Below are 13,512 nucleotides of genomic sequence, written 5' to 3' on the forward strand. Positions count from 1 at the left end.
CAGAGGAAAGGTTAGAAAAGTAAGCAAGGTCATAGAAAGCCTTGAACGTCAGACAAAGGAGGCTAAACTTTATTCTGTAGGTAGTGGTAAGCCACTAAAAATTTGATTATGGAACTGAAATGATCGGAATTGTGCTGTAGAAAGATTAATCTCATGGGATCCTTTAGAGTAGATTGGAGGTGGGACACTAGGTGATATAGGAATTGAATTAAGGTGGTGACAAATGGAATAGAACAGAAAGAAGTGTGAACAATTATGCAATATGTTATTTATTGACTAATTTAACTGGAGAAAGCAACTGAAAAATCTGCTGTGACAAATCTATCCCTCGGGTGTTTATTTTCAGCAGAGTAGTGATTCTTAAATTTGAGGGGAATTAACAATTCCCTTTGATAACCTGATGGCAGCTATCAGCTCTTTCTTTAGAAAAACACACATACCTCTAACTTTGTATACAGTTTCAGGTGGTTTAGGACACCCCAGAGCACATCTAGGCTCAGAACTCTCTGGATCTCAGAATTAGGAGACCTGGGCTTGAGTCCAGCTGAGGCCCTGGTGTGAACTACCCGTGACTTTGGGCAAGTAACTCTACTTCTTTAGGCTTCATTTCCTTTATCTGTAAAATGAGGTTACTAGGTCTCCAAGGGCCCTTTCAGTTCAGAGAAACAAATTCTGTATGCACACAGGGCTTTCTTAGGAAATAGACGATAAGTAAATAAAGAAGTTGTGGTATTCCAGATCGAAGTGTTATGAAGGAAATTAAAGTAGGGGAAGGAAAAGGAGAATGACTGAGGTACGCATGAGTATATGCTCGCTGGTTTTGATAAGATGCTTAGAATGATGGTTCTGTATCTTTCCTCAATTTTTCTATACTCTCAGCTCCCAATTCACTTTTTGCTTTGTGTCCTGACAGGAAAGAATTGGGATGTGAGCGCCGCCCTCAGTGATTTTGAACAGCTACGTCAGGTCCATGCTGGGAACCTGCCCCCACCCTTTAGTGAGGGGAGTGGTGGCTCCAGGACCCCTGAGAAAGGGTTTTCTGATAGAGAGTCTACTCGCCCTCCCCGACCCACCCTACAGCGGCAAGATGACATCGTTCAAGGTATTGGGGTGCTGAGGGCTGTTTCCATATGCGGAGCAGAAAGAAAGGGAGGCAGCTGCTGACCAGTCAGAGAATTTAGTGATCCTTTAGAGATGATTCCATTCCTCCCCCACCTCCCCAACCAAATGATCAGAGGTGACCTCAGCCTGTCCAGATGCTGGAACCCCTCACTTTCTGCATCTTGAGTGCCATCCTGTATAAATGCCATCTTCAAAGGGATAGAGGAAGAAGAATAACGATCTAATTGTTGAGATAAGGTACACATAAAGATAGAATTCAAAGCATCACTATCATCTACCCCTTTGGAGGATATTTTGTTAATATTTATTAGTATCTGTCAAAATTTTTAAATGCACGTATACTCTATCTCAGCAATTTTGCTTCTAGGAATTTATCATATATGTGTTGTGTGTGTGTGTGTCTGTGTGTGGTGTGTATCCTTTTAAATAAATACATACTTACCTAATTCATAAATAGACACAAAGACATGTAGTGTAAAGCTTGAAAACAACTTTTAATTATCCATTAATAGAGGAGTGGTTAAATAAATTGTAATCATCCATATTATGGAATACTTGGCAGCCATTAGAAAGAATTAAGTAGAACTTGATGTGCTATTTTGGAAAAATCTCTAAAATCTATTGAGAAAGGTAAGATGCAGAACAGTATATATAGCATGTTCCTGTTTATGTTTTTAAAAATTGTTATAAAAGTTATTTGTGCTTCTATGTGCATAAAAAATTCTAGGAATTCCCTGGTGGTCCAGTGGTTAGGACTGCGTGCTTCCACTGCAGGGAGGCACGGGTTCAATCGCTGGTTGGGGAATTAAGATCCCACATACCACGCCGCACGGCATGGCAAAAAAATTCTAGAAGGATACAAAACGTCGCCTCTGGGGAAGGGATCAGGAATTTTGAATGAGAGGGACATTTCTTTGTAACACTTCAAACCTTTTGGTAGTATTTTGATTTTTTACTATGGGCATGTGGTACTTTTAAAATACCTTTAAAAAGAGTTTAAAAAATAACACTATAAAATAACTTTAACTACTTACTTTATGCATCATCCCTGGCAGATATTGGATTAAGACCTGATACCCAATATAATTTTTAGGTCTTTCTGATAGTCATTATATAACTCAAGCCATGCAAATGAATTTCAATACTATACTGAGCAAATTATGATCACACTGGAATATCTGCTGGAGAATTATAAGTGCCATGTATTCAAAACAAATGAAATAATTTGGGGCACTATCTATATTACCGCCTTCCTCTGTAGTATGTTAAGTAAGAATTGGCTGTACCTATAAACTTCTGATAAATATGAGTATCAAGAATAGTTGTAGTAAATAATGTAAATAAACGTTATTGATGGTAGATAAGAAAGTTCCTGAACGTGTAAGATTTGTCATTAATTTTCTATAACGGAAATCCTTTTCTACATTCTCCAAGGCCCTGAAAATTATCAGAGAGATTATTTGACTCAGTGTAGCCAAATGAAACTCCATTTCCCTTATTCCCTCTTCCTCCCACCAAACAATGACTAAGTTGCCAAATGAAGGGTCCCTATTATGTTGGGAAATGGAAGTGGAAGAAGACAGTGTCGTGGAGAGAAGTTCAGGCAAAAGGGTAGAAAGAGGAACGTATATTTGGTGCTAATGCGAGTGCCTGTGAAAACGCCACTTTCTATGTTTCTCCAACTGTATTTGGCATGAGAAAGAGGGTCATGAAATTTGGTAGCCAGTTAGACTTACAGTTTTTCCCTGACTGGAAACCTTGTCAAGAGGTAACCATCACCTCATGAGTGGAAAGTTCTCTGAGTGGGTTGTGTTTGTTCTAAGGTGACTCCATTTCTCATTGCAGAAAAACGCCTGTCTAGGGGCATCTCCCACGCCAGCTCCAGCATTGTTTCCCTGGCCCGGTCCCATGTCTCCTCCAATGGTGGGGGTGGGGGGAGCAGTGAGCACCCCCTGGAAATGCCCATCTGTGCCTTCCAGCTTCCAGATCTCACTGTGTACAATGAAGACTTTCGCAGCTTCATAGAGAGAGACCTCATTGAGCAGTCCATGCTGGTTGCCTTGGAGCAGGCAGGTCAGTGAGCACTTCCTTTCCCATGCTCTTCCCTCTGCTCTCCACATCTAGGCAGCCATGTGGAGGGGCTGGGCTTGACAAGCGGCTTCCAGTCTAAGCCTGCGATCTGATTGATTGCAGTCAAACTTGGCAGTCAGTCAGAGAGACATGTACTGAGCTAGGTGCTTCTTCAAGTTAAAGGAAGGACACAAATAAGACACTTTCCTCTGGAAATTTCCTGTTTGATTGAAGGGAAACCAGATACACATGTGAAAGGCCTACAAATCAATACCTAAAAATCAATACATGAAAAAAATACAAATGAATTATAATTGGCTCTGGAACACCTTGTGTGTTCCAATGCTGTAGATGGTTGGTTCCAAGAACCAATGCTGTACATGATGCACAGCGGTGATTAAACTAAGTCACATTTATTTATACGAACCTTTCCCAAAAGATTTATTTACCTTTACAATTATGTTTGTCTTAAATTATATTTAAAATTTATTGGTATGTTGGGGTGAGGCAGCTGGGATTTCTGGGAAAGCTAGTCAGTTATTAAAAACCTCCCATGGAAGAAGGACGGGGGGGTGGGAGGTGGGGGCACAGAAAGGAAGGTCTTGTTTTTCATTTTGTGCCCTTCTATACTAATCGTGTGCATCTATTTACAGTTTTTTAAGTAGTAAGCAGTTTATCTGACTGCTGTGATTATAGGCCAGTTTTTCTTTCAGTAGACTGTCCAGTAATTCAAAAAAACTTTTAAGCATTATTCATAAATTATTTTCCTTGTATAAGTAATGGATCAGCAATTATAGGATGACTGCAGAATTGAGAATCATTTTCTTGGGTATTTTAAGTACTTTGTCTTGTTGCTCATGTCTTTGAAGTCGTGCCACATACATGGTGGCATGCTTACTGTCATATACGCAGATGATACTTGCGTGACACTTTGAATATGCATGTTGGCTTGTTTTTCTTTTACTGATGATGGATTTGTGCTGACCTTTATTGCTACAGTGTCTGCTGGTCTCCTGACCAGAGTGAAGAAATCAGAGCCAGACCAAGTAGCCAACACAGATTTCGACCTATGACCTAGGCCTCATCATCCAGCCCAGGGTTGTTCAATCTTAGCGCTACTGACACCTAAGACCAGATGATTCTTTGTTGTGTGAGCTGCCTTGTGCATTATATTGTGTTTAGCAGCCTTCCTGGCCTCTACCCACTAGATGGCAGTAGCATCTCCCCACCACTTGTGACAACCAAACATATTTCCAGACGTTGCCAAATGTCCCTTTGGAGACGAAATTGTCGCTACTTAAGAACTGATCTAACCAGTTGTGCTCACCAGATTCTGATGAACCAGATATAAGTGAAGAAGATACACAGAGTAATAGAGTGATGGTTTGATTTTGGATAGGCTTCCTAGAGGAGGCAAATTTGGAGTCTGTTTTAGAAATAGGGGAGTAGGGAGAACTTTATGCACCATCTGCTCCTCTCCTTTTCCTCCTGTTTCTGTAGGGCGTTTGAACTGGTGGGTGAGTGTGGACCCCACCTGCCAGAGGCTCCTTCCTTTGGCAACTACTGGAGATGGAAACTGCCTCCTGCACGCAGCCTCTCTTGGTGAGTCTTGAAAATGGTCCTTCATTCCGTCATAGAAAGGAAGCAGTAGTTAAATCTCATGTGAAGGACTTGATCCGACTCTTCTTGATCTCAGACAGAAGTGATGGCTCAGAGCAAGGCTATGTGTGTGTGTGTGTGTGTGTGCGTGCGTGCATGCTCACTGGTGCAGGAGGAGATGGAAGAGAGCCCTGCCCTAGTTTTTCAGTCTTGTTGAGAAATCGTATGGAGTACATAGGATTTAGCACAAGTCCCACTCTGAGAACTGGCCCCCAGAAGTAATGCGCAGCAGTAAGCAAGCAGTATACTGTATGTGTATGCATATAATTCCACTAAGTCTTTATTCTTTTGGTATATAAAAAAGATACGTTTTCATCAGTCCCCTGTGAAACTTGTTTATTATTATTTTTTAATGTATGTCTAATCTAGAATAATGTATTTTTCTTTTTCTTTCTTTTTTCTCTTCCAGTTTTATTGATATAATTATACATACTGTATAAGTTTTATACAGCATAGTGATTTGACTTACATGCATTATGAGATGATTACAATAAGTTTAGTGGACATTCATCATCTCATGGATACAAAATTAAAGAGATAGAAAAAATTCTTTTTTCCTTGTGATGAGAACTTTTAGGATTTATTCTCTTAACAACTTTCATATATAACGTACAGCAGTGTAATTATATTTATCATGCTGTACATTGTACCCCTAGTACTCAATAGTCTTGTAAATGGAACTTTGTACCTTTTAACTACCTTCGTCCAATTCCCTCTGCCTTTGGTAACCACAAATCTGATCTCTTTTTCTGTGGGTTTGTTTTTGAAGTATAATTAACCTACAACACTGTTGTACCCTGGCACACAACATGGCGATTCAATATTTCTATATATTTCAAAATGATCACCATGTTAAGTGTAGTTACCTTCTGTCACCATACAAAAATATTACATAATTATCGACTTGTTTTCTTTAAATTGTTATGCCTATTTATAATTCAATATATTATTTGCCTTAGCTTTTAAAAAAAGTCCCCATTTTCCAACCACCCCTCAAGCTTTGATGCTGATTACCATGTACCAGACCCATCTTATCTGCTGCTACTCTGTATTTTACTTTATTAAAAAAAATTTGTTTTTAATTGGCCGCACCACAAGGCTTATGGGATTTTAGTTCCCTGACCAGGGGTCGAACCCAGGCCCTTGGCAGTGAGAGTGAGGAGTCCTAACCACTAGATGGCCAGGGAATTCCCACTCTGTATTTTAATTTGTTAGACTTGGTATCACGAGTAAAGGCTTCTTGTCAGGAGTCTGTAGGATGTGGTATATCCCCCACTTTCAGGTTCTCAAAGTTTCTGAACCTCCAGAATAGGAACATCTTTTCTTTCTTGATTACCTTTCCCCCAAGTCACAGCAGGGGTTTCTTTGAACCTGGGCTTCAGCCTGATTTCCTTCATGCCAGGGTCTGTGTATCATAATTAATAAGTGGAGTTGAGTCGAGGGTAGGGTGTCTTAACCATAATGTTTTCTTGCCATAGGGATGTGGGGTTTCCATGATCGAGACTTGATGCTACGGAAAGCTTTGTATGCACTAATGGAGAAGGGAGCGGAGAAGGAAGCATTAAAACGGCGCTGGAGGTGGCAGCAAACTCAGCAGAATAAAGAGGTGAGGGAGCTTGGGCAGGAGCACCTTGTTTCCCAAAGTTACCGAGGGGAAATGCTCAGTGCCTACCAGTAGGAAATGTCTCCTACTTAGGTGCTTAGGTCAGTGTTACTCCTCTTGTAATCCTGGAAATGGTTGAAAATTCAGATACCACCATAGGGTACATGCCTTCTGATAGAGTTATGAGAACTGGTGTGGGGAAGTGGAGACTTGTAGAGGAGGTATCTAACGTTGTGCATTTCTACCCGATAGGCACTCAATAAGCCTTTAGTGGCAGTCTTTTGCAAAATGAAATACGACAAGCTCATAGGATATTTGTGTTGTTTTGTGTTTTTGCATATAATAAGGCTAGACCAATTTTTAAGGACTTACGTTTTCAACCATTATAGAAGTGTAAATGCGTAAAAATAGTTTGGGCCATATATACCGTGTTTTGTATGTTCAGTTTATCTGTTAAAAAATTGTAAAAGCATGAGTTTGAATGGTACTTCTTAGAAGTTCAGCAGATGTTGAGTTGAGTTTAATTGGTACTTCTCAGGGATTTAGTAAATGTTAAGGCTGCTTTCGTATAAGAAAGCAATACTGGGAGGTTCCCTGGGGGTCCAGTGGTTAGGACTCCGGCGGTTTCACTGCCATGGCCCAGGTTCAGTCCCCACCACCACAACGCAGCCAAAAAAAAAAAAGAAAAAAAGTAACACTGGACTGTTTGTACTTTCCATCCCTATAAACGGGCTGGGCAAAATATGGCCTGTAGGGCTTCCCTGGTGGCACAGTGGTTGGAAGTCCGCCTGCCGATGCAGGGGACATGGGTTTGTGCCCCAGTCCGGGAAGATCCCACATGCCATGGAGCGGCTGGGCCTGTGAGCCATGGCCGCTGAGCCTGCGCGTCCGGAGCCTGTGCTCCGCAATGGGAGAGGCCACAACGGTGAGACGCCCGTGTACCGCAAAAAAAAAAAAAAAAAAAAAAAATATGGCCTGTGGGTCAAATCCCACCAACTGTTTTTGTTAAAAAAAAATTTTTATTGGAACACAGCCTCCCCAACTCAATTCATTTACATGTGTTTGTGCTACAGCAGCAGAATATAGAAGCTGCACGTTGCCCCACCGCAAAGCCTAAAATATTTCCTGTCTGGCCCTTTACAGAAAAAAGTTTGCCAATTCCCTTCCCTTTAATAATGACGTTATACAGTTAAATAAAGATAATGAGTTTTCCTATTTCCTTTTGCCCTGGTTCTCTGTCTTCTATGTTTATCTCCTGCTCTTCATGTATATCTTTTTTATTCTTGCCATGTATATAAAGCTGGGTGTTTCTGGCATTAATATGGGAATATCTCTTCAGAAACTTAATTTCCAGCTTCTTTTCCTTCTCTTTTTATTGCTCTATCATAACTGGCCATAATATAGAACTAACAGACTTTTGTTTGTTTCAGTTATTAGAATTTCATGTTCTCAAGATTTAAAATATGGAAGTAGAATGTGTTATGTTTCTTTCTCAAAAATAAAGAACTCAACCTTAAAATTAGGATGATATTAAGATCAGAATCCGGTCTTTGATCAGCCAGTCTGCCCCGGAAGATTCCTGAGGGAAAGAAATGCACAGGGGCAAGGCCAAGTAAACAGCATTCTTTATTGACACCAAACCCCCTGGCAGTCTGGTGAGCTGAGCTGGACTATGTGGAGAGCTTTTTTTGCCTGAGCTAGAGCCAGCCTAGAGTTTGCCTTCCTCATTTTTGAATTCAGGCTATACCTGAACCTTAGATTTGACCACTTCAGAGACAGGAAGAGACCAAACCAGATCATGCCAGCTAGTAAAGTAGACGTGATAGCCACAGTCAGAGGATAGGTAGGCCCAATTCCAGCTATATTAAGCTGTTATAGTTACTATTTTAAAGGTGAAGTTAGATTATGATGGTATTTAGCCAGGAGACCCAGAAATACCCAAGTTCTATTCTTGGTCAGCCATCTATTCCCTCTCAAAGTCCTCAAATGGAAATACATGCCTGGAGGATAGTAGATATTGAAGGAGTGATCTTTTTACTCCTTTTGCCCAGCACATTGAAAGTTCCACATGGAAACAAGATAATTGTTTTAGCTCAGACCATTCATAGCATTATAGTGGGGTGGGGAAGGGGGTGATGGACTGGGGAGCTACTTTCAGCCAGTACCAAACACCAAACAAACTAAATTGGTTTTGATTTCCCAGGCCTCCTTGTTTTGTTGTTAAAAATGGTGGTAAAACACAGTAAGAACATTTTCAGCCTAGAAGGGTACACCACCTAGTGGCTGTGTGTATAAAAACAGCAAACAAAAATAGGTGAGAGCAAGAGGAAGACAGATCCTCATGAATGTGTATCAGGGACCATTTATCAGAGTGACCAGAGCACCCCATATATAACCTGTGCATTGTTCTTTTGTATTTTTAGTTGAAAAAATCTGTGATAGAATTTTACACATTGAAAATAGCTTTGTCTTTTTTTTATTGTTAAAGTAAAATGTGGTCACAATAGCTCTTTAATTCCTGTTAAATTTGTTGATACCTCTCATGTTTCCAGTGTGATTCTTTCTACTATGTCAATGTGTGTTTAAAGTATAAACTCATTTTAACACTTATACAGGCCAAATATAATTAATAATATAGACTTTCTTCCAAATCATCATATACATCCTAAAGCCAATATGGTATTTTAAGATTGTTTGTACTACTCCTTCCACTCCTTTAATAAAAAGTTAATAGTTTTACTGAGCATGTATTTACTGGTTACTGATCACATAGTAGGTACTAGGCATATTGCATAAAACATGGTCCTGGTTCTTAGGAGTAGTAGTAGGAGATGGACATGTAAATACATAATTGCAACAAAGTAACAGGTTATGACTTCTATGATAGAAGTCTACATAGCAGTTGAGGAGGGAGAGCACAAAGGAAGGAGTGAGTGGTTGATGTACCCGGGAGATTTAGGAAGGGCTTCATAGAGGAGTGATACTTGAGTTCTTTCCTGACAGTTGAGAAATTATTCACCAGGTGGATATGGAGTGGGCTGCTCCAGGCAGAAGGCACAACCTAGACAAAAGCTCAGAAGTATAAAACAACACAGTGCATTCAAGGAACTACGACTAATTAAATGGTATTAGAGAAGTGGGTTGGGAGCCAGGAAGTGGAGTCTCTGCTATGCTTAAGGAGTTTGAACCGTATCTAATAGGTAATGACAGGTCTTAATTTGTAGCAGGAAGCAAACATCATCATATTTTAATTTTAGAAAAATCTTTCTGGTAGCATTGTAGAAAACGGATCGTAAGAATGTATGACTGGAAGTAGTAAAACCAATTAAGGGTCCATTGCCGTAGTTCATGCTTAGTAACTGTTGACTAAAGGGTTAGTAAATCCTTTCACCCATCCCAGGTATGGGTTGGGTGAAAGGAGAGGAGTCGTAGATAACCCCCTGGTTTCTAGTTGGGTGTTTGGGTGATAGTGTTGTTTACAAAGGTAGGAAAACAGGAAGAGAGGATTTTTGAAGAGGTAGAAGTTCAGTTTTGACTGCACAGAGTTTGAGGTAGTCATGGGCAGGTGGCAGTCTTCAGTAGGCAGCTGGATGTGAACATAGAAATTATGAGGAAATCTGGGCTGGAGAAGAAGATTTTTGAATCCTGAGCACGTAGATAGCAGTAGATGAGATTATAGTAGTAGAAAAGATAACCTAGAAAGAACCAAGGCTAAAATCATTGACACAACATCAATATTTTTGAGGTAGACAGAGTTCAGAGAGGTAAGAGAAAGTAGTGTTGTGTGAGCTAAAACGAAAAGAAAGTTTGAGGAGATCAAATGCCACATGAAGGCTAAGAAAGATGAGAACTGAAGAGTTTGCTGAATTTGGCAATTAGAAGGTAATTGTCTTTGCTAGAGTCAGGTGAAGTAGTTTGTGGGGGTGAGGGAGGGGGCATAGGCTGGAGGGCAGATACAGAAGCTAGACTGCAGTGGGTCAGAAAAGAATGGAAGAAGTGTGAGTGATCATAGACATTCTTTCATGGATCCTGACTATAAAAGGGAGAAGAGATTGGACTTTGTAGTAAAAATTGTTAGCCAAGTGGTAAGAGAATAGGGAGTGGAGTAACACGAGTTGGAATGGCTATTGCCTCTTGAACCTAGCCTCTAACTGCTTGATATTCCTTGCCTGTCTTTCACACAGTCAGGGCTGGTATACACAGAGGATGAGTGGCAGAAGGAATGGAATGAGCTGATCAAGCTTGCCTCAAGTGAACCCCGCATGCATCTAGGTACCAATGGAGCCAACTGTGGTGGGTAAGTATGTCTAACTGGAGGAGCAGGAAATAATCTTTGCTGAGTCCTCAGTGTCCAAAGACACTGTCCTCTGTGCTAAGAGGATGTTAGAAGGAGAGGAAGAGAAGCCATGGCAAGGGCACAGAAGGGTGTAACAGCATGGTACGTTCTAGGAAATACAGGTAGTTCAGTATTGCCAGAATATAGAGTATGTGGCGCAGAATGGTAGATGAGGCTAGGCCGTCCAGATTTTTGTGTGCCATGCTAAGGAATTAAAATTGTATTCTATCCAGACTTTGGGAAACTGCAGGACAAATGACCTGGTTTCCTCAATAAATAAAGACAAAGAAAACAAAAAGGGAGAAAGAACCTAAGTTTAAAGACACTTTAGAGACACATCAACCAGCTGGAATGTATGGACATATGTAAGACGGGGAAATGTGAATAACGTCTACATTATTGTTAAGTTTTTAAAGTGTGGTATTGATGGTATTGTGGCCGTTTTTAAAAGGAGTCCTTTATTTTTTAGAGATTGAAACTGAAATATTCATGGATGAAATTATATGATGTCTAGGATTTGCTCCAGAATAATCTGGTGGGGTGGTGTGGGTGTGGGGGCCATCCCTAGGAAAATATATCAAGGTCTAGGTGAAACAAGATTGACCATCTGTTCATAATCGTTGAGGCTGGGTGATGGATACCTGAGAGTTTAGTATAATATTCTTTCTAGTTTTGAATATGTTTAAAATTTTTCTATAGTTAGAAAGTTAAAAAACTATAACCTATCCAAACTTTATTGGGCGTAAGAATAATCTGGGAGGATTGTTTAAAATGCAGATTTTTGGACTTCCACCCTAAGGAAGTCCAGTTGAGTTGGACTGAGGTGAGGCCCAGAAATCTGCATTTGTAGCAAGCACCCAATGTTGAATAACATTGCTTTAGGGGGCAGGAAGCCACTAAATTGTGAGTTTGTGAGTGACGGGAGCAAATTCATGTATTTGAACACACTGACAGCAGAGTGGATGATGAAACGGAGGGGAGTAGTAGTAATGGGTGTGAGCAAGAGTGATGGGTTGCAGATAGGCCAGAGGAGACAGTTACAAGAGACACTTAAAAGATGGAATTGGTCAAGCCAGGTGATTAATTGAAGATGAAATATAAAGAACAGTAAATATTTCACAGATTTCTGATTAGGCTACTAAGCAGATGGGTGAGGCTGTTCTTCAAGTAAGTGAACATAGAAGGAGGGATTTTTGTTTCTTTCCTGTTGTGTTTTGTTTTGTCCTTTTTTGATAGGACATGGTGAGTGTGATGTGTGGGTGGTTGTGGTGCGTAAAGTGATAAGCAGGATGAAGCTACACAGCTGTACACTGAGCTACTGGACAAAGAATTGGGGAAGGTTGTTGAACAAGATGGGTATTAAGAGAGGGATTACGTGCCGATTCCTAACACTACTTTAACTCTTGAACCTTCATATTTCTTTTCTTGTATTTCCCCATCTGTGAAACGGAAGTAGAAACAGCCATGGTAGCATAAAATAATCAGCTGTGTGTGTGGCAGCCTTAAGACTGGAAAACGAGGAAGGGACATTGTTTTTTCCTCTTTGCAGAGCTGGTCTTCATGGGTCTCTTGTTTTGTTTTCTTCCCTCTCCCTGCCACTGCACCCCTTCCACTCTCTTGCCTCCTGCAACTCTAGGGTGGAGAGTTCAGAAGAGCCTGTGTATGAGAGCCTAGAAGAATTCCATGTTTTCGTCCTTGCCCACGTGCTTAGGAGGCCCATAGTTGTTGTGGCAGACACCATGCTGAGGGACTCTGGCGGGGAAGGTGAGTCAGTCAGTCCTCACTCTACCCTGAGCAGCCCTATTTGCAGAGCCTTGGGCTAAGCACTGGAAGGAGGGCAGGAAAGGGGTTATATAGACCCTTGGGAAAAAAACAAGGTATAAATTAGAACAAGGCAAAATTCTCATGAGATTCAGAGTAAAGCAGCTGAGGTTAATTGATGTGGCTTCTTAGGAAAGAATTATTAAACATGGGTTGGAATGAGAGGGGGGGCTCAATTGGCAGAGTGGGGTGGAGGGATTTCCCACTAGGCAAGAATATAGCCTTAATAATAATCTCTGTGGTTTCCTGCAGCATTTGCCCCTATTCCCTTTGGGGGAATCTATCTGCCCTTGGAGGTTCCAGCCAGCCAGTGTCACCGCTCCCCTCTGGTGCTCGCCTACGATCAGGCCCACTTTTCTGCACTTGTGTCCATGGAACAGAAGGAGAATGCCAAGGAACAAGGTGCGGAATGCAATGTCTGTGTCTCTGGTGTCTTTTGGTCCGCTTTATTTTCACTTCGAAAAACTGAAATGAGAGAGAATGTAGGAGGAAAGAATTAAGCGACATGCAAGCTCAGACAGTACATGTTGATACTGTTTTACTAAGCTATAAGATATACAGAGGTTTTAAAATTAAAAAAAGAAAAAAGGTTTGGAGAAAAACACAGCCTGTATTCCCTGCTCTGGAGTAAAGAGCTAATACAGTAAGGTCATAGTACCTTCCAAATGATGCTTTGCTATATTCGTCTTGATAATGACTTTGAATTCCCTGAATCTCCGTTAACTGGCAAGAACATCATAGGTGCTAGATGACTGGTGGGAAGTCATGGAGATTAGTGGCCTAAATTGTGTGCTGGGTTACAAGGGAAAACCTGCCTGTTAAGTTTTTAAATGCTAAGGTAATTCACATGTTACGAACTGAGAAGTGACTGCAGTTAGAGACCTTTGGTATGGTTCAGCCT

At 40.8% G+C, this 13,512-nt stretch overlaps 1 protein-coding gene across 2 annotated transcripts in view; it reads left to right on the forward strand.

The window, feature by feature from the left end:
- OTUD7B (OTU deubiquitinase 7B) overlaps positions 1-13,512 on the forward strand; it is a 52,283-nt gene that overhangs the window by 33,674 nt on the left and 5,097 nt on the right. For both annotated transcript variants that reach the window (XM_029228601.1, XM_029228600.1), the window contains exons 3-9: positions 914-1,102; positions 2,968-3,195; positions 4,693-4,794; positions 6,330-6,457; positions 10,639-10,751; positions 12,427-12,554; positions 12,864-13,013. In XM_029228601.1, the coding sequence (XP_029084434.1) occupies positions 914-1,102; positions 2,968-3,195; positions 4,693-4,794; positions 6,330-6,457; positions 10,639-10,751; positions 12,427-12,554; positions 12,864-13,013 (1,038 nt within the window). The remainder of the gene's footprint in view (positions 1-913; positions 1,103-2,967; positions 3,196-4,692; positions 4,795-6,329; positions 6,458-10,638; positions 10,752-12,426; positions 12,555-12,863; positions 13,014-13,512) is intronic.

This window comes from Monodon monoceros, unplaced genomic scaffold (genome assembly GCF_005190385.1).
Source record: "Monodon monoceros isolate NGI ecotype Baffin Bay Population unplaced genomic scaffold, NGI_Narwhal_1 Super_Scaffold_18, whole genome shotgun sequence".
Classification (NCBI taxonomy): Eukaryota; Metazoa; Chordata; class Mammalia; order Artiodactyla; family Monodontidae; genus Monodon; species Monodon monoceros.